General features: G+C 50.9%; 1 protein-coding gene across 1 annotated transcript in view; it reads right to left on the reverse strand.

Annotated features, from left to right (window-relative positions):
• Positions 1-19727, reverse strand: part of PLCG2 (phospholipase C gamma 2) — a 145672-nt gene extending 125945 nt beyond the window's left edge. The window contains exons 1-2 of the mRNA XM_082862103.1: positions 19665-19727; positions 13698-13936 (exon numbers count right to left, since the gene is read on the reverse strand). Coding sequence (XP_082718229.1) covers positions 13698-13890 — 193 coding nt within the window. The 5' untranslated portion in view covers positions 13891-13936; positions 19665-19727. The remainder of the gene's footprint in view (positions 1-13697; positions 13937-19664) is intronic.
• Between the last annotated feature and the right edge of the window lie 1859 nt (positions 19728-21586).

The following is a 21586-nucleotide window of genomic DNA, read 5'->3' on the forward strand; positions in this document are numbered from 1 at the left end:
GTTTCTCCAGGGAAGGAGGGGTACACGTGAGGACTTAACTGTAATATTTAATTTCTTAAAAACAGACAAAAAAGAGCCAAAGCAAATACTACGATGTGTCTATGTTGATTAGGAGGGTGTATTCATTTCCTATTGCTGCTGTGTAACAAATTACCACCAACGTAGGGCCACCATTTATTATCCTTTTATTATCTTACGGTTCTGGAGGTCAGAAGTCAAATATGGGTCTCACTGGGCTACAATCAAGGTGTCAGCAGGACTCCCTTCCTTCTGGGGGGTGCCGGGGAGAGTCTGTTCCCTTGCCTTTTCCAGCTTCTAGAGGCTGCCGGCATCCCTGGGCTCGTGGACCCCTTCCACCTTCAAAGCACTGACTTTATCACTCCAACCTCTGCTTCTGACGTCACGTCTCCTCCTCTGACTCTGACCCTCCTCCCTCCCTTTCTTTTTTTTCTTTTTTAAAAATTTTATTATTATTTGTTTTTGGCTGCGTTGGGTCTCCGTGACTGCGCACCGGCTTTCTCCAGTTGCGGCGAGCGGGGTCTGCTCTTCATCCCGGTGCGCGGGTTTCTCACTGCGGTGGCTTCTCTTGTTGTGGAGCACAGGCTCTAGGCGCACGAGTTTCAGTAGTTGTGCCTCGTGGGCTCTAGAGTGCAGGCTCAGTAGTTGTGGCTCACGGGCTTACTTGCTCCGCAGCATGTGGGATCTTCCCGGATCAGGGACTGAACCCGTGTCCCCTGCATCGGCAGGTGGATTCTTAACCACTGGGCCACCAGGGAAGTCCCTCCCTTTCCCTCATAAGGACCCTTGTGATGACACTGGGCCCACCCAGATAATCCAGAATGATCTCCTCATCTCAAAATCCTTAACTTAATCACATCTCCAAAGAGCCTTTTGCCACATTGGGCAAGAGTCACAGGTTCTGAGGATTAGGATGTGAATACTGGGCTGGGGGGCAGGGTGGTTTATCCCCAGAATAGATAGAAATAATATTAATAATAATAGCAGTGGTCGTAGTAGTAGTGGTCGTAATAGCAGCAGCTAACTCTTACTGAGTGCTCTGAGCCGTCCGTGAGGCCCAAAGTGTGCTAGCTAGCTCTCCTAATCCTCATGAGAATGCGGTGAGGAAGGCATTACTATTACCCCATTTTATAGATGGGAAAATGAGAAGCTAAAAAACTTGTCCATGGTCACAAACGTTATAAGTGACAGAGCCGAGATCTGAACCCAGGCAGTCAGACCCTAGAGGACATGCTCTTAAGTACACAGGCGTTCGTCATCTTTGTCTCTACACCAATCTCAACATTTTAAATAACTCATGAAGAGAAGAAGGTGGTCACAATATAGCACAAAATGAAAAATGCATATTACTAAAGAGTATTATGAAAGGATTATGTTTTGTAAAAATGTAACTGTGTCTTGCAAAAAAAAAAAATCTGGAAGGGTTACACCAAGTGTGAACACGCATCCCTCTGGGTCGGGGGCGGCGAAGAGTTCGTAATCCTCACCAAAGTTAAAAATCTTTCTACTAGGGGCTTCCCTGGTGGCGCAGTGGTTGAGAGTCCGCCTGCTAATGCAGGGGACACGGGTTCGTGCCCTGGTCCGGGAAGATCCCACATGCCGCGGAGCGGCTGGGCCCGTGAGCCATGGCCGCTGAGCCTGCGCGTCTGGAGCCTGTGCTCTGCAATGGGAGAGGCCACAGCAGTGAGAGGCCTGCGTACCGCAAAAAAATATATATATATATTTCTACTAATGGACACATGTGACTTCTTCAAGAAAAACAAAGTAAGAGCCGTTTAATTAGGGGGAAATAAAACCACGTCAGAGGGGCCTTGCTGGGAGCTGTCTTCAACAGGAGATGGGTGTAACTTTCACCATCGGCCACCCCAGCTCAGGCCCTTCTTGCCTCCCCAGGGACATCGGTCCTCCCCCGGCCAGGTCCCTGCTCCCACCAGCAGAGGCTGGCAGCAGGCCAGGAGTGGCCTGGCATGGCAGGCAGGTGACACCTGGCCGGTGAGATCCAATCGGACTGAGAAGCTGAGGCAGGGAGCCCCCGGCGGGCCCCCAGTCCTGAGGCGCGCCTGCCCCTGTGAGTCCTGGAGGCCTCCTCCGGCCATATCGCTCTCGACTGTGCGGTGCTGACTCTAACTGCTAGTTTCCATTCTACTGATCAGCAAGTTCCCAGGCTTTTCCTTCTCAGAACAGAGTCCTTCACACACAGACACTTTACCCCTCAAAACTCACTCCCAACCATGGCCACCGGCACACCTCGTGTAAGATGAAAGCATCTTACAGCTTCTCCCTACTGTGCCAGGAGGGTGCAAGAGGCCCTCCTGCTCTAAAGTGGCATCAGCACCGATTCTGTTTACGAAACTTCACCGCTGCCCTGTGGACGCTCCTCCTCCAACTCCAGGCCTCCCTGGACTTGCGGAGGGAGAAAGGCAGAAAAGCTGGGCTGCCCGCCGACGGCCAGGCTCAAACCCAAGGGACCTTAACCCTGTAGGACCCCTACCCACACGCGTCAGGAGGGGCCAGCCTCTACATGGGTGGGCTACACGACGGCCGCCCCCAGCGCCCCCAGGCACACACAGATGCGGCACACACAAGCTCTGTCAGGTACACACCATGCGTGTCAGAGGCACTTACAAATGTAATCCTCACCACCATCCTACAGGGTAGCCCAGCCATTTATTACCCATCTCACGCATGAGGAAACTGAGGCAAGCACAGGCCCAGGCCAGAAGCATCAAGTGTGCTTAGAGAAGTTGTCACAGAGCTGTCCTATCTTAACCCCAGACACTGCCACCTCTGGGGACAGAGAAGGGGACAGAGGCTGAGAGGGCAGCCAGGGGTGGTTTCCTGGATCTATCTGCTGACCACGTCTCTGAGAAGCACCCACTGCAGGTCAGGTGTGGGCCAGGTGCTGGGATGCCTCCCTGGTGATCGGAAGCCGTGGGCCCCAGCCTCCCGGAGCTCACAGTGTGTGGGGTGACAGGCACCGAGGGCCTGGCTCTGGGGTCAGGCATTGCCAGGGGGCAGGAAAAGTCAACACCAGGATTTCTGGCTTCAACCTCAAGGTGCACAGCACTCAGGTCTCTTCCAAGGCAAAACAAGACGTGTCACTTCGCCCGCCTGACGTGGGAAGATGTTCGTTTACAGCGAAGACAGACGGGGGTAGGGGTGAGGGTGGGCTGGGGAGGGTGGAGGGGGAGGCAGATTATTTTCTTTCCTACAGGATTCACCAGGGGATGCCTTTTAATAGCTCCCTCCCCTAGTCAGACATGCGTAAGAGATCCAACCTGCACCCACTGTCGGGGACCCTCTAATTGCGTGAAGCGGGAACACGTATGCCTCCCAGGGCTTGGCACTACAGCACAGATGCTCCCTGTGCCGGCCCTCTGGCTTCAGATGTGTCCACACTGCAGCTGCCCCTCTCTCCTGTCCTCTCCTCCCCAACGGCCAGATGGACTTCTGGGCTGGGACACCGAGATCCCCAAAAGCCAGACCGAAAGAGAGTCCTGTCCACACCTCCACAGCCATTGGGAGCACAGGGAACTGGATGGACCACAACTAACCAGACACGCACAGCGTCCTCCAAAGGGGAGGCTTGCTTACTAGGAGAGAATTCAAGGGATGTACTTCCAAGAGACGGGCGAGAAGCCTGAGCCATGGTAACGAGAGCAAACCTCACATAGCGCTTCCCCTACCTTTCTAAGTGATTTACCTACAGGAGCTCATCTGACCTCCTGAAGACCCTATAAGGTGGGTACTGTCATTCTTCCCATTTTACAGGTGAGGAAACAGAGGCACAGAGAGGGAAGTCTCTTGCCCAAGCCACAGACTTGGGACTCAAACCCAAGCAGGCTGGCTCCAGTCCCCACGTTTAACCAGCATACAACACTGCCTCTCACACCCTCACAGCCAAGACCAATGCAGCCAGGAACTGAGATGACACTTGGAAGAAAGCAAGGGCTCTTAAATTCCTTTACAACAAACTCCAGCTTGTCCATATTATCTGCGGCCACGTGGATACACCAACCTCCGGGTTCACCTCCCTGCCCCTAGGGCTCCTTTTAAAGGGGAGTGTGTTAGTCTGCTAGGGATACTGTAGCAAAACACCCCCAACTGGGTGGCTTCAACAACAGAAATGTATTGTCTCCCAGTTCATATCAAGGTGTTGGCAGGGGTGGCTCCTTCTGTGGCTGTGAGAGGGAATCGGTTCCCTGATTCCCTCCTGGCTTCCCAGGATGTCGGCAACCCTCAGTGTTCCCGAGCTTACAGAGGCATCGTCGTGTGTGTGTGTGTGTGTGTGTGTGTGTGTGCGCGCGTGTGCGCCCTCTTCTTATAAGGACACCAGTCATATGGGATTAGGGGCCCATTGTGTGCCAACATGACCTCATCTTAACTAATTACATCTGCAAAGACCCTATATCCAAATAAGGTCGCCTTCTGAGGTCCTGGGGATTAGGGCTTCAACACATGAATTTGGAAGGGAGACACAATTCACCCGTAACAGGGACCCATCTCTGCCCAGAGTCCTGAAGAAGCCAGACCATGTTCTCTATCAGGAGACCCGTCTAACCCACCCTCTACACCAAAGCTGACCGGAGATGCCACTGGTCTCAAGGGCAGCCAACCCCCGAGCACGGGCTCAGAAGACCCAGCCAATCAGAGGCATCCATCGTTGGGAGGCTGGGACCCAAAGCCTTCACTGATGGCGCGACACTGTCAAAGTGGAGAGCTTTGCTGGGGAGGGTCTAGCCATGACTATGAGGAAACCTAAGAAGGCCGACAAAGCCCATCTATGGAGAGACGTCACCACCGGCAGCTCTTGTCACAGATGGGATGGGAGAGACCTCAGTGCCATCACCTCCCCTTCCCAGGAGGCCCAGTGCAAAGGCTCTTCATTTCCCTGAATTCCTGCAAGAATCCCTAAATCCCTGCAATCATTCTATTCTCTGGCCATCAGTGGGGCTCCTACAGCCACCTCTGCATCTTCCAAAATTAGGGGCCGTGGAAGAGCCTGGGGGACGCCTGACAAGCCCCTTTCCCATTCTTCCTGGCACACAACTGGGCCATGTTTCCCAGCATCCTTTGTAGCCAGTCACATGCCAAGTTCTGGTCAATGGAAGATGGGAGGGAAGAGGCACATCGGTTCCAGAAATGACCCCTAAAACCTCCTAAGCCATCCCCCACTCTTCCTCTTCCACCACATGCTGGCCGAAGAGAAGATGCTGCAGTGGCCTCAGATGCCTGAGGGGACAGTGGTACCACCAGACAGCAGAGCCCCACCCCCCAATCCCACTAGACCATGACCTGAATGAGAAACTTGCATGAGATCAAGAAATCATTTGTCACGGCTGGTAGGCTAACCTGACTAATACAGAAGCTTTATTGCTGTGCCCTCTGCCCAGAATGCTCTCCCCTTAGAGCTTCTCATGGCTCCCTTATCACCTTTCAAGTTCTCAGCTCAAATGTCACCTCCATGGAAATGCTCCCCTGAGGCGTGGCCTCCTAAAACAGCGCTCTTCACCTTGACTCTTTGCCAAGGTGCCCTGCTTCTTCCTTTCTTAGCACCCAACACGATCCAGAATGACTGGGTGATTAGCCTGGCTTTTTCTGCCTTTCCCGTGGCACTGTAAGCGCCTCTGGGGGTCCACACTGTCCCGCTCACCACGCTGTCCCCAGGTTCGAGCACCACGCCCGACACACACCAAGCCCTCTGAGTGTTTGCTAAACCAACAGACGGCTGAATTCTAATCACACCAAGTGACGCTCATCCAGGGCAGAAGACAGCCCTTGAACAAATACAGAAACCAATTCCTCCACTGACCAGCGTACAGGCAGGTCTCCATCAATGTCAGGAATGGAAACAAGAGCTCTATTTCTCACACCAGCAGGCTCTGCCCTAGGGAATCTGCACCCCGGAAGAGGAGGAGGACAACCCATTCGGGTGCAGGAAAGAAACAAGGATCTCGTCACATAAATGCAAGTTCTCATATTCACGTCATCCTTTCCACAATGCCACTTCCCTTCACGTCGGATGGGGACAAGAGCAGCAGATGCTTGAGCACCTACCTCCTCTGTGCCCAGCACTGCTGAAAGCAGGTTACATGTATTACTTCATTTAATCCTCACAGGAGCCTTAGGAGACAGGTTCTTTTACTATTCTCATTTTACAGACTTGGAAAAGAGGCACGAAGAGGTGACATGAGTGGTCCAAGGTCACCCTCCAGTGAAGAGGCAGGGCTGGGATCTGAAGCCAGGCACTCGGGCTCCAGAGCCTGTGCTGTTACCATAACTGCACATCTATAATCAAAAATTGTATGTACACACACACACACACACACAAAATGGAATATTACTCAACCATAAGAATGAAATAATGCCATGTGTAACAAGACAGATAGACCTAGAGATTATCATACTAAGTGAAGTAAGCCAAACAGAGAAACACAAATACCATAGGATATTACTTATATGTGGAATCTTAAAAAAAAAAATGATACAAATGATCTTATATACAAAACAGAAACACACTCACAGACACAGAAAACAAACTTATGGTCACCAAAGGGGAAAAGGGGCAGGGGACAAATTAGAAGTTTGGGATTAACATATACACACTACTATATATAAAAGAGATAGGGCTTCCCTGGTGGGGCAGCGGTTGAGAGTCTGCCTGCCGATGCAGGGGACACGGGTTCGTGCCCCGGTCCGGGAAGATCCCACATGCCACGGAGCGGCTGGGCCCGTGAGCCATGGCTGCTGAGCCTGCACGTCCGGAGCCTGTGCTCCGCAATGGGAGAGGCCACAACAGTGAGAGGCCCGCGTACTGCAAAAAAAAAAAAAAGAAAAGAAAAAAAGAGAGATAACCAACAAGGACCTACTCTATAGCACAGGGAACTATACTCAATACTTCGTAATAACCTATAAGGGAAAAGAATCTGAAAAAGAAGAGATATATGTATATGTATAACTGAGCCACTTTGCCGTACACCTGAAACTAACACAACATTGTAAATCAACTATACTTCAATTAAAAAAGAAAAAATTTTCTTTAAAAAGAAAAATAAGTTTGTACACACTGGGGGCACTGGTGGAATCTTATTTCTGACAGGACACTTGACTGACAGAGCTTGGGAACCACTTTCAGACAATGGATTTCTTCTTAGACGGAAGATGCCAGTGGAAAAAAAAAAACACCTATTTCTCCATCGTTTGAAAAACTTTGTTAAAATAAGAACTTGGCAAAATACTTTTTTTAAAAAGATGGGTAAGAAGCTCAAGGTTGGATTTCAGAAGAAGCCAGGATACAGGACGAGCCCATTTCAGCGCCCCTGGCTGTGTCCGCACTTGTCTCCACCGTGGGGTCTCCAGCAGGCATGTCTGGCTCCCCGCTAACCAGGCACCTCTCGAGTCTCCTTCCCCTGGCACCTCAGCACCAGGCAGAGCGTGTCCTCTGCGCGAATAAGGAACCGGTGCCTTCCCTCCTGTCGTAACGAAACCTGAACGAAGCTGTCATTCTTAGGTCCCCAGCAGGGTGCTTCTCTATCCCATACAGCACTCAGACATCTCTGATATCATGTAAGAGGAGACAGCAACACAGAGCAGAAGACTTGCGACTCTGAAGGCAGGTTGAACGAAGGCAAACTGTAGTTCTGCCCCTTCCTGACTGTGTAGCCTTGGGCATGTCACCTAGTCTCCCCAGGACTCGGTTTCCTCGTAATAAAGTGGGGATGATTCCTGCTTCCTGTTCACAGGGTCACAGGCAAGCCAAGGACCTCACACCAGGGAAACAGAACAGCTCCTATTTGCGAGAATCCCTCATTCACGGGCCGCCACCACTTGCCAAAAATAAGCAGACGGAGAAAACACGCGTAAGCAGAAGTGAAAACTTGAGGATAAAGGGCCCATTCAGTCGAAATGGACATGGTCCACGTCCTCAAAGGCGGCTCATTGCACAGCTGGCCCCATCCACACTCCACAAACAGCTGGCATCACATTGGCTCCTGAGACGCATTCCAGACCGGCCTCCCAGATGGACAACATGCAAGAGGACCCCAAAGGTTCAACTCAGAAAGGTCCCCAAGCGGGCTCCTTTCCAGCTGGCGTCTGCGCAGCTGGTGCCCCTGGAAAAAAAGAACAACCAGAGAGGCAGCACTTCCCGGCATGAGCTCCCTCCCGACATCCAGAGCCTCAGGAGCGAGTGCACGAAGGAACCCAGGGCACCACCTTGCCCATCAGCCTTGGAAAGTAAACGGGAGAATGACAGCCACGTCTTGTGAGTGTCTGGCTGGAGACCATCGTCTTTATTAGAAGCCAGGCCCTGGGACTCCCATCCATTAAAATATGTATCTTTTATACACAGATAAAACATGTACATATAAAAAAGTACATAAGGACTTCCCCTGGTGGTGCAGTGGTTAAGAATCCGCCTGCCAATGCAGGGGACACGGGTTTGAGCCCCGGCCCGGGAAGATCCCACACGCCGCGGAGCAACTAAGCCCGTGCGCCGCAACTACTGAGCCCGCGCGCCACAACTACTGAAGCTCGCACGCCTAGAGCCCGTGCTCCCCAACAAGAGAAGCCACCACAATGAGAAGCCCGCGCCCTGCAATGAAGAGGAGCCCCTGCTTGCCGCGACTAGAGAAAGCCTGCACGCAGCACTGAAGACCCAACGCAGCTAAAAATAAATTAATTAATTAAAAAATAATTTTAAAAATAAAAAAGTACATATAATAAAATCCATTTGATTCTCACCCTTATCTTATTGGTAGGGACTATTATCATTTCACTTGACCAACAGGGAAACAGGCACAGAGAGGTCAAACAACCTGCCTTGGATCACGCAGCACCTAGTATTTGGTCAAGCAGGGAGTTGAGCTACAAGTCTGGATCCAGAGTCCAGCTGTTCTCATGGTCACTTGGCTCCAAGGTGGCTGCCGTCAACTTTTCCCCGCCCTGGATGTGCAAGCCTCGCCCTCCCCAAGAGGAGATTTCCCATGCTCTGAACCTGAGCTGGCCCTGGTGACCTGAGCACGTGACTTTCTGGGAGTTCTCAGGCTAAGTCATAAGAAGCCCAGCAGCTTTGGCCTGGGACTCTTGGAACACGCACCCAGGGGGGACACCAGGCACCATGTAAGAAGTCCAGCTACCCTGGGACTGCCACGCAGCAGGTGCTCAGCCAACATTTCCAGCTGAGCCCAGGCTTCCAGCCATCACCACCACAGCACCAGACATGGGAGTCAAGATTCTGGAACCTTTCAGACCAGGTGACATGCCAGTTGAGTGCCACCTCAGTCCAGGCCACAAAGAGTAGAAGAACCGTCCAGCTAAGCCCTGTCCGAATCACTGACCCCCAAATCTACGCACTTCCATCCAATGGCACCTACTGACCCCACTTCAGGGCAGGCGTCCTGCTGGCCACCTGACAAGCCCCTCCCTTAACTCTCCACATAAGCAGCTCCTCTGCTATGAGGCCCCCCCCCCATCCCCACTGAGAGGGACAAGAGCCTTCCTTCCTCGCCAAGTACCCAGCGCAGACCTGCACTGTGTACCGACCACACGATCCTGCAATGCCCAGTTGCTGCATCTGTTCCCTCCAGGGCAGGGACTCCGTCCTTCCTCCTCTCTCTTAGCAGAAGCTAGCACCCAATATGACAGCAAATGTGGGCTGAATACATGACACAGCTCCGTCATGACAGGCTCCAAAGAGAAACCCGAACATACCCAGTGCCATTTTATGGTTCTAAGCAAAGCAAACGCGTGACTTTAGACCAGGGCTTCTTAATCTTGGCACCACCGACACTTTATATAGGATCATTTTGTTTTGGTGGGGGCGGGGACTGTCCTGTGCATTGTAAGGTGTTTAGCAGCACCCCTGGCCCCAATCCACTAGATGCCAGAAGCTACCCCCCAAATAATCACAACTAAAAGTATCTCCAGGCATTGCCAGATGCCCCTGAATGGGTGGCCGTGGGATTGCCCCGGCTGAGAACCACTCACTGCTTTGCACAGTGGGACCCCTGGGTGTCTACCTTCACCCAGGCCTGAAAGGGGTGTTGTGACAGCTGTCCAAAGGTCACAGGCTGCTTGCCAATTACCCCAGGACCACACGCTCGTGCTCCCTCCTGTTTGCCTGCCCCTTGCAGACGCCACAGTAACCTGGAGGATCCCGCTAACTAGGACCGCTGAAGCAACACTACAGCTGTGGGAGTCCCCCCAGGACACCCCTATGTCAGGAGGCTGAAAATGCGGTGCTGAGAGTCCCCATCTAGGGCCCAAAGGCCTATTCTTTCTAAGTGGTCAGGGGAGCACCTTTTCTAAGCTCTTTACTCCCAAATTGGGTTTTCTGTTGCTTTACCAACACTACTGACACAGCCATAGCGCACAGACTTGCCGGCGCACGTTCAAAAATGCAAACGTGTTCACATCATCCCTCTTCTGAAAACACTTCGGTGGATCCCTACTGCTCTCCAGAAAAGGTCCAGACACCTAAGCAAGACCCTGCTGCCCCGGACAAGCTGGATGCCACTCGTCATCAACAGCCAATGGCAAAAGTAACAGCAGCAGTTGCCACTGGTCCAGGGCTTACCCTGTGCCGTTCATCATGTTCGACCCTCTGATGTATCGACTCATTTACTCATGCCCAACTGTAACCGTGTGCATGGATACCAATATTACTCCCATTCTGCAGATAAGAGAATTAGATCTCAGAAAGTGCATGTAACTTGCCCTGCAGTCACATGGCAAAGCTCATCAAATGTGCTGGAAGTCAAGCTCCACACTGCTTGTACCTAATCCAACAAGGTAGGCTCCGCGAGGACTGGAGTCTAATGTAATTCCTGCTGTACCTCCAGGACCTAGAATAGTGCCTGGGAGAGCAGGCATTCAAATATAGATGGATGGAGGTAAGGAAGGATGGGTGGAAGGAAGGATGGGTAGAAGGAAGGAAGGAGGCAAGGAAGGAAGGATGGGGGGAGGGAGGGAAGGGTGGATGGACTGATGGAAGGATGGAGGGAGGGAGGGAGTCTCTAGAGCAGTACCTACCAAACCTGGCTAGCTACCAGGATCACCTGGGGAGCCTATTAAAATACTGAATCCCAACCAACCTGGTGAATGACAGACCTCCTCAGCCACTCCAAGGAGGAGGAGGAGCTGCTTTTGGTTAATGAGTGGGGAGAACTATAGCGTGTGGATTTCAAGAGGCAAAATCCTGCCTCACATCCATCAGAACTTTCGGGAGAAAGTTCCAGTAGGCTGTATCTTTAAATGCTCCCCCCAGGTGTTTCCGATGTTCAGCCCCCGGAAGAGAAGGGACCAGCCATCCACTCTCAGTGCAGGACACCTGTATTTACCATCCATGCCTTTTCATCCCCAGGCAGGCCCCCACCCCCGCCCCAGCTGCCACAGGTCTCTGGGCCACCTGGGAGGTGGAGTGTGGCCAATGCAAACCAAACTGGGACGAGAGTTTGCTGCCTCCAGACACGGGCACTTTCAAAGCCGGGCTTCTGGCTCTGTGCCACCGGAGGCCTGCTCGGCTCCAAAGCTAGGAGAAACCTTTTGGAAAGCTACTTAATCTCACTCATGTTAAAAGAAATCACACGAAGAACTACACCGAGCTATCAGAGACCACCTGTGAACGGCCAAGTTCAGAACCCCACGGCAGAGTGGATGAGGGTGTGGGGAACGGGAGGTACCCTCAACACCTCGTGGGCCTCTGTGGGATGTTCTCCAACTGTCCTTTCAAAGTTAAAATAGCCTGTACCCTTTAACTCAGAAATAACACATACAGGAAGCTGTCCTTCAGGTAAACACAAAATATGTGTGCATGAAAGCATAACGCAAGGATGACCCTCACACACAGCTGGTGGGAATGTAAAATGGTGAACAACTGGGAAAATAGTCTGGCAGTTCCTAGAATGATTAACAAAGTTACCATACTGACCTAGGAGCAATGCTACTCCTAGACAGATACCCGAGGGAAATGAAAACACACAGCCATACAAAACAACCACTCATGAATGCTCACAGCAGCTGGGTTCCTAGTAGCCAGAAAGTGAAAACAACCCAAATGTCCACCAACAAATGAATGGATCAACAAACTGTGGAATATCTATGCAATAGAGTACTACTCAGCCACATAAAGGAGTGACGTATTGAGACACACCACAACGTGGACGAACCTTGAAAACACTGGGAAACATTGTGTTAAGTAAAAGCAGCCGGTCACAAAAGGCCAGATACTATATGGTTCCTTTTAGAGGAAATCTCCAGAACAGGGACCTCTATAGAGATAGAAAGGAGATTAACGATTGCTTAGGGCAGGAGAGGTGGATGAGGAACAGAGGGATGGCTAAAAGGTACAGGGTTTCTTTTTGGCGTGATGAAAATTGTGGTAGTGGTTGCACATATCAGAATATACTGTTCATTTTAAATGGATGAATTATATGGTATGTGAATTGTATCTCCATAAATCTGTTACCAAAAAATTTTTTTTAAAAACTAGAATCCGGGCTTCCCTGGTGGCGCAGTGGTTGAGAGTCCGCCTGCCGATGCAGGGGACACGGGTTCGTGCCCCAGTCCGGGAAGATCCCATGTGCCGCGGAGCAGCTGGGCCCGTGAGCCATGGCCGCTGAGCCTGCGCGTCCGGAGCCTGTGCTCCGCGACGGGAGAGGCCACAGCAGTGAGAGGCCCGCGTACCGCAAAAAACAAAAAAAAACAAAAAAAAAAACTAGAATCCAAGTATAGTCACTGCAGCTAATAACAAAAGACTGGAAAGACCCAAAGTGTCCGTCTCTAGGGGTTAAACTGTTACACTGTAGCCAGAATGCTATGTGGCCACGAAAGAAAAAGGCAGCTCAACAGGCCGATAGTAAACCACCTCCAAGATAATTGTTAAATTAAAAAAAGAAATCAAAGTGCAGAGGCGTACGTAGTAGGTACCCATTCATGTAGGAAACACAATGCACACGTCACACGAGCACAGAATACTTCTGGAAGACCAAAGAACTTGGTAATGAGCTTGCCCCTGGAGCAAGACGTGGGCTGGGGAAGAGACACTTATTTAGAATCGTCTCATTCTCCCCCAAGTGTACGTTTTAATTCCTCAATTAAAAAGTAGCCAATAAAAAAGTCAAATTAAACAAGTCTCTGCAATTGAAAATTGCTTAAGTCTCCTAACTCTGTTTGTTAAAAACAGTCTTATAAACTTTAGGGACTGAGCCAGTTGCCGAATGTAAAGAGGATGGGGAGAAGAAGATGCCTCCACCTGGACCAGAACTTCACTTGAGAGCTACAGAACATTCAGCAGTGCGCTCTGTCCACCTGGAGCTAAAGCACAGGCTTCTCACTCTGCTCGTCTGGCTACCAAGCTATGAGTTTCCACAAGCTCTGGCCAGTTAAGCCCTCAAAGGGCAGACGGCTTGACCATCAGCTCGAACCAAATGGTCCCCGATGCTGTGAGACAGGGAGCCCAGCCCCTGCCATCCCGGGTGAGCTGTCTGGATGTCATTTCCAAGTTGGCCCACGCGGGCTCCTGTTCCTTCACCTGCTGTTTCCTGGCTAACTTCCCCCACCTGCTCTGAACCCATTCAGAGACCCAGACAGAGCGGCCCCACTTTCACTTTCAGAAGGTATCAAACCGACAACAACTGCCGTGACCACTGGTCTGGGCAGGAAGGGGAGGAGGTACTCACGGAAGCCCTCGATCTTATCGGCCGTCTTGCTCCAGGCCACTTGCTGGGTCTCCATGATCACCTGGACAGTCCTCCGCTCCGGGGTGGACTTGCGGAAGCTGAACACCGTCATCACCGTGCCCAGCTCCAGGGCCCTCTTGATCTGACTCTTCTCGTACTCCGGAAGGGCGTCCACGTTGACCGTGGTGCTCATGGTTGCCAGCTCCAGGGGGAGGCAAGGAGTGAGAGAACGAGGGAGGCTGGAAGGGCGGAATAAAGGAGGGAACTGCTTTTAGTTAACTGAGCGGGATTTGGCTTTGACTTCAAGAGTGAAGATCCTGTCTCATGCCCAACGGGATGAGTTTGGGGAGAAGGTTCTAGTGGCGGAGACTCGCTGGCCGCTCAGAGAGCCCAGGCAGGACACACAGAGGTTTAAATGGAAGTGAGGTGTGGGTGGAGCCCTCGACCTCAGTGACCCAACCACTATCCCGGCTTTAAATAACCAAATCACTCCAGCCTGGCTGTTACCACTCCTTCCCCACATACTCTGATGCTGTGGAACATTTGAATAGCCAAAGCAGCCCAGACTGACTCCTGTCCCCACCCCTGACAGCCTGCCAAGAGATTTCCAACCATCCCTTTACTTCCCGAGTGAAGTTGGGAACAGGAAAAAAAAAAACAAACCCTTCCGAATGTGTCCATGGAACTGGGGCAAAAAGGGCAGAAGACAGCAGGACCCAGCAGCCTCACGTTCAAATCGTGGTGTAGGTTCCCACTGACCGTGTGGACCTGGGCAGGCCGCGTGACGTCCGTGAGCCCCAGTTTCATCGGAACAGTTAGGAAGCCACTTGTGAAGCACCTGGCGTGCCGCTCAGCATCCAGGGGTGTCCTTGGCGATCCCTCATCCTCCTGCACAGCTGGCGTTTCCCAGAGAGGTGCCTGCGCCCCAAATCTCAGAGCCTTCCTTGTCTGGTTTCTCTCACGCCCACATCCAATCCACAGGCAAACCCAGAATGCAATCAGTCTCACTGCTTCACCGGTCCCTCCAAGGATCTTATACTTGGGTCATTCTGATCGCCTGCTAACTGGTCTCCCTGCTTCTGCTCCAGCCCCTACAGTCCACTCTCAGACCAGGAACCAAAAGGATGCTTTAAGAACAAGAGTGAAATCATGTCGCTCCCTCAGCCCCTGCTCTGCAAAAACCCTCCCCCCAGTTTGCCTCCCAAACGTCCAAAGACTCACTGCCCCTCACTCAGAAGGGACTTAACTTCAGGCTTGCAGACCGCAGCCCCTACCCCAAGTCACTTACACCCGCAGGCTGAATTGCCACCCTTGTAAAGGGGAAGATGACAGATGAAAGAACCTCCAAAGGTTCTTGTAAGGATTGAACCAGATAATATATCTCAGCCCGTAAAACAAAGATGCAAAGTCAGTGCTCCTCAGATTCAGCTCCTGCTACTGTCACTATCCACTGTTCCCTGTCTCTTTCTTACCTCCTCCCCTCCTCCAAATCCCTTTAGGCTCCCACAGTTGCTACTCTGGAGAGAAACCGGTGTTCAGTCAAGGCTGTCTGGGCCTCCACACTGGCTCAGCCTCCCCACTGGCTCAGCCTCCCCACAGCCTCTTTGCCAAGTTGCTCAAAATCAGGGCCTCAGTTTCCCCAGCTGTATAATGGGGATAACAATACCACCCTCGAGGGGCTCTGGAAGGAGCAGACGCCACAGTGTATGTACAGCCCCCAGCATCCAGCAGGGCCTCTGATCATGTTAATCAGCCAGCTGGTCAAGACATTAATCAAGGGTCAACTCTAGGACAGAAATGGAGGGTGGACTTCTACGCAAATGAGGGGTGCAGGGAGCGGCCCAGGCCCTGTCCTTTGCTCCCTCATCCCTCTACCTCACACCCACAGCCAAAGGCACCTCCCAGGTATGCTGACAGCCCAGCGATAAGGTCATGAATTATATCTGTTCTCCACCCATTTGGAAAGGGACCAGTCAGCTCAATGACTCTGCAGTAGCAGAGACATGGGGGTGGGGGTAATAAAGGGAGTAGCAAGAAGGGGTCCCCAACTTAGTCTGGGATAAGGCTGGGAACTGACAGTGCTCACAGGAAGCTTCTGGGGGAAGGCGGCGTCTGAATCCAAGCTTTAAAAAAAGATGAAGCGGGAGGGAACAGTGTTGTAGTCAGAGGAACAGGCTTAAGCAAAGGCCCGGCAGCAGGACTACAGGGTATGCCAAGAACTCTGCCTGACCTGAGCCTCCTGCCTCACCTCCCTCGAACCCAGGTCAGGGGATGAACAAAGTGCTTGAGGCCAGTCTCATCCTGGTAAACTAGCTGTTTATCGGCCCTCCCCAAGTGCCTGCACCTGCCATATCTCGTTCATCTCATTTATTTCAATGAGAAATACTGGAGGTGAAAACTCAAGTCCTGGGAGGTGAAATCATGTGATCAAGGTCACAGAGACACATGGTGACATCAGGATCGGAACCCCAGTCTGAATCCCATGCCCCTGCTCCTTCAGCACCCGCCTTCTGGAATCCAGAATCTGGTGGCAGAATCTGGTCAGACAGTAACTAACTTGGCAGAGAGGTCAAAGGACTTGTCCAAGGTCACACAGCTGCAAAGTGTCAGAACCAAGATTTGGACCAGGTCCCAGCCGTACACCTCCTGAGTTCCCCACTCCCAGGGCTCAAGGCCCACATGTAGCAGAGCACAAATAGGAAACACACAACCCCTCACAACACTGCCATGTAAACCAGCCAACCGGGAAGCACCAGGGCCCTCAGTTCTTTCTGACTCTGGGAGGGCCTTGGACTTAACCTTCCCAGGATTCTGGTTACTTCCCACTTAGAAGCCCAGGGGATTGATTCAACCATAAACACCAAGTCTCTCACGTCCTTCCCCAAGAACTGGGAAGACATCCTCACGGCCACAAGATCCTTGGAGTCAACCACCAAAATCCACCGGCTCCCAACTCAGCCTTCCAGAGTTCAGTGCTCAGCAACTAAGGCAAGGAGGTCTCCGAGGCCTTGACCCCAGGGGAGGGCACGAGCCATCACAGGCAATTTCTATTCTGCTTCTGCTTTCAAAAAAAGAAAAAGAAAGAAAGAGCCTCGAAATCCCTTTTTTGTTCCTGTTTCTCATCCTCCCTGGGTAACTTTATAAAAGTGACTTATGGTGTAAATACAAATGTGGCTGAGATTTTAACAAGATTCTACTTTTCATGTCCTTCTATTCGAAATAAACTTCTGGGAAAGATAAATATCCTATGATACTGCTTATATGTGGAATCTAAAAGAATGGTACAAATTAACTTATTTACAAAACAGAAAGAGAGTCACAGATGTAGAAAACAAACTTATGGTTACCGGGGGGGGAAGGGAGGGGGGATAAATTGGGGGACTGGGATTGACATATACACACTACACTATATATAAAATAAATAACTAATAAGGACTTACTGTATAGCACAGGGAACTCTTCTCATTACTCTGTAATGACCTATATGGGAAAAGAATCTAAAAGAGAGTGGATATATGTATATGTGTAACTGATTCACTTCGCTGTACAGCAGAAACACAACATTTTAAATCAACTATACTCCAATAAAAAATTAAAAATAAAATAAAAAAATAAACTTCTGGGATACAAGGACCCAGAACCAGGAAGCAGGGGAGTTCTCTTCAGTGCTCTCTGCACACGTTAGAGAAGCACAGAATTTCATACAAAATCCCACGAAACAATTCTGTTAGACTTTGCTACAGTCGCATCCCTGAGAGGTAACAGCCCATCCTACAGGCCGAGGGATGTTACCGCTGCATCTCACACCCACCCTGCAGCAACAAAGCGATACATATTTTCTTTTTCTTATACTTAAAAAAAATTTTTTTATTGAAGTACAGTTGATTTACAATGTTGTGTTAGTTGTAGGTGTACCACAAAGTGATTCAGTTATATATATATATATATATATGTATATACTTTCTGAGATTCTTTTCCATTATAGGTTATTACAAGATATTGAGTATAGTTCCTTGCGCTATACAGTAAGTCCTTGTTGGTTGTCTTTTTTTTTTTAACATCTTTATTGGGGTATAATTGCTTTACAATGGTGTGTTTCTGCTTTATAACAAAGTGAATCAGTTATACATATACATATGTTCCCATATCTCTTCCCTCTTTCATCTCCCTCCCTCCCACCCTCCCTATCCCACTCCTCTAGGTGGTCACAAAGCACCAGGCTGATATCCCTGTGCTATGCGGCTAAAGCGATACATATTTTCATTGGAGGAACAAAGCAGTGTCAGCTGCAGCAGGTAGGAATGTGCATTACTTCAACTTTTTTTTTTTTTAGGGCAACCTGTGAGCACCTACTAAAATGTAAAACGTGTATATGCTTTGATCCAGTGCTGTGCAGAAACACACACAAAAATAGTCACAGAAGCATCATTTGTAATAGAGAAAAAAAAAAAAACAAGAAACAATTCAACAGCTCACGAATGGGGGTGGTCCCTTAAATGATGGGACACACACATTAAAGAATGCTCAGTAGCTATTGGAAAGAATGAGGAAGATTTACACGCAATTTGATCTGGAAAGATTCGTGAGGTGGATGAAAGAAGAGTTGCAAACTAAAAAGCATAAATATAATTACATTTTTTAAAAGGCGGTCTGCTTATAAACCCAGGAGGAGGGGTTACTTTTGGAGAGCGGGAGAAGGTAAAGGGTCTGACCTGACTTTTTACTGATTTAAGTGCTAACATAACGGATGAGATTTTCTGCTCTGTGTTTTTAAGTGTTTTCCAAATGAAGACGTGCTTTCAAAAATTTCCTCACCCACAATTTTCCATCAACTCCACTCAGCCAAAGGGCTCTTTATGGGGTTCCTGGCTTGGCCTCTTTCAGAGGAGTTTCACAGGCTCCAGGTAGAGGGAGAGGGAGGGGGGAGGGCTGCAGCATGATTAGGTCATTTCAGCATCAAGGAAACCTGCAGTGAGTATCGTCCTGAGCTGGTACACACGGGGCATTCATATCTTTGTAATAAGGGTAGCTGCCTGAGGCGGCCAGGAACCCCTAAATTAAGACTCCCTGCAAGACTGTAGCTAAGGATGATGGCCCGAGCCCCAAGGCAGGGCCCTTAAGCATAGAGTGAAGAAGTGGCAGATAAGCCCCAATTCTCCACACAGCCCTGGAATGGAGGCCTGGGTGGCCCAAGTACCCAGGCGAAGAAACTGAGGCTCAGAGACTCTTCAACTTGCCCAAGGTTACACAGGTGGAACAGAAATTCGAATTACACTGACTGACAAGGCCACCTGTTTCCCATGCGCGTGCCATACTTTCTTACTCTAGTTCAAGATCAGGGTGCTACAAGAGCCCCTCCCGGGCCCCCTCTGGAATCCAGGCGCCAAGCGCCCCCCGCCCCCCGCCGAAACGGGACACATCTTTCCCGCGAATTCTTCCGCTATGGGGGTAACGACCTCTCTGGGGTTCCACAACATAACCACGAAAACTCAGAGACGCACATAATGATGCGTACAACTATTGCGGGGGGAGACGGAATCTTGAATCCCCCGAAAGCTCTATTTCTCAGGGCGAAGGGCTGCGCCTGGAATCAACAAGCCCTGGGCACAGAGGTGGTCAGGAGACACGCCCGCCCCCCCGGCCACCGGAGCCTACACCACCAGAGCTCGCACGAACCCCAGACCGCAAGCCGCGCCGCTTCCTCCAGGCTCTCATTCAAAGCCGGACGGACCCAGGACACCAACCGACGAAGTGGCGCCGGCCCAGAGTGAGGAAGTGGCCGGCGACGAAGCCCGGACCCCCGCCGTCACCGCGCCGGCCCCGGGCACAGCGGGCGGGGGCCCCGACGGCGTGCCCCACCCCTGCCAGCACCGGCAGCGCCCGGGCACAGGTCCCCCCTGGACGCCGCTCCCCGAGCGCGGGTTCCGCGGGCGCCCGCGTGCGCTCGCACCCGGCCGGGCCACTCACCTGGCCGCGCCCCCGCTGCGGGTCCCGGCTCTGGGGTCCCGCGCGCAGCCGCCCGCCGTCCTGGCTGTGGGCACTCCCTGCCGCGCACGCCCTCCGACGCGGGCGCCGTTACTTCTGCTTCGGCCGCGGCCGCGCGCCACGTGACTCCTCCGGGGCCGCCCCCCGCGCCCCGGCCCGCCCCACCCCCGGCCCGCAGCTCAGGGCACCCCCGGCGCCGCGTCCTCCCTGGGGGCGGACCAGGCCTGGGACCCCGCCTCCGTGGGCCGAGAAAGAAACTGAGGCAGCCGGAGGGGATCGACCTGCCCCTCCTCACTTGCAAAGTCACTTGCAAAGACTAGCTTTTATGGAGCTCCTACTGCACACACGTGTTTTACATGCATTTAATATAATCAACGGGAATTGGCAGGTCATGGCCCTAATTTGAAATCGTTACTGAGGCTGCGCTGGTGACCGCCTCTTACTACCCGGGGCAAGCCACGTAAATACCCTCAGCTCAGCTTTCTCATCTGTCAGACATGATCACAATAGTGCCGGCCCCAAAAGTCTGTTGTACGGAACTTAGAATACTAGGGAATTGATCTCCCATTTTCCCAGTGAGATTATTTTTTATGGCTCACTTTATAAACTTCTAAGCATATAGACGACATGGTCGAATGCCTAATGACGGTATTTAGTTGATTCATTTGGCTACACCAAGCCTACCTCAAGTCACGTATTGTATGATGTAACATATTCTTTAAGAGAAATATTGCTTTTTTCCACTTTCCTGTTTCATGAAGCAATTTTATTCAAACCTTTCATATGCATCTTTGCCTACAGTCCGTTGTGACTGCAGCCAGCTTTCCAGTCACCTACAGAGCTGTCAGGACACGTCAGTTCTACTCATAAGCCGGTTGAGTTACAGCATTTTTTAAATCTATGAATATCGTTCTGGCTGAAAATATAATACCTAAAGCCACAGGGCTCATTCACTGACTTTAGGCAATCTGGACTTATTTCTTTCACTGCTCCTAGCTCCGGGGTGTACTAGTTGCTATTCCCCACAGATCACTTACTGCACCATTTTTTAAAGAAATCTTTGACACCACGTGTAATCATGGGGCCAACTCCCCAGGAATGATGGCTGAATCTGGGTTAAATTTCTTTGCCTTTTTTTTTTAACAACTTCAATTTATATTTATTTCCATCAATCCTTTTATCATTTCTATTTTGGTACATGTTATCTAATGTACATAATATATTGTTACAACGATATATGTGTAGAATTTCTTTCTTTTTTTCTTTTCTTTTCTTTTCTTTATTTTTGGCTGCATTGGGTCTTCGTTGCTGCCCGCGGGCTTCCTCTAGTCACGGCGCGCGGGCTTCTCATTGCAGTGCCTTCTCTTGTTGCGGAGCATGGGCTCTAGGCACATGGGCTTCAACAGTTGTGGCACGTGGGCTCACTAGTTGTGGCTCACGGGCTCTAGAGCGCAAGCTCAGTAGTTGTGGCACACGGGCTTAGCTGCTCATGGCATGTGGAATCTTCCCGGACCAGGGCTCGAACTCGTGTCCCCTCCATTGGCATGTGGATTCTTAACCACTGCGCCACCAGGGAAGCCCTAGAATTTATTATTACAAAATCCATGTGTATAGAGAACCGTGTTAAATCTCTTGCTGATAAAATGAAACTAAGTGCAATCAGCTTTGGAAACCATGGTGGGAAGCCTTGGCTCCTAACCTCTGTCCAGACAGATACTAATTCTGGCTGGAGTTTTCCCTGGTCCCTGGGGATCAAGCAAGCAAAGAAGAACATGTAGCACACGCTTCAGCTCAAAGAACTCTCATTTAATCTGTGACTGGGAGCTTACAGCATTTCGGGAGTTAAAATGTCTGCTGTGTTTGAGATGGTGGTCATAGGAGATGGCAGTGTGCTTTTTTCGTAT

This window comes from Leucopleurus acutus (assembly GCF_964270905.1).
Source record: "Leucopleurus acutus genome assembly, chromosome: 20".
Classification (NCBI taxonomy): Eukaryota; Metazoa; Chordata; class Mammalia; order Artiodactyla; family Delphinidae; genus Leucopleurus; species Leucopleurus acutus.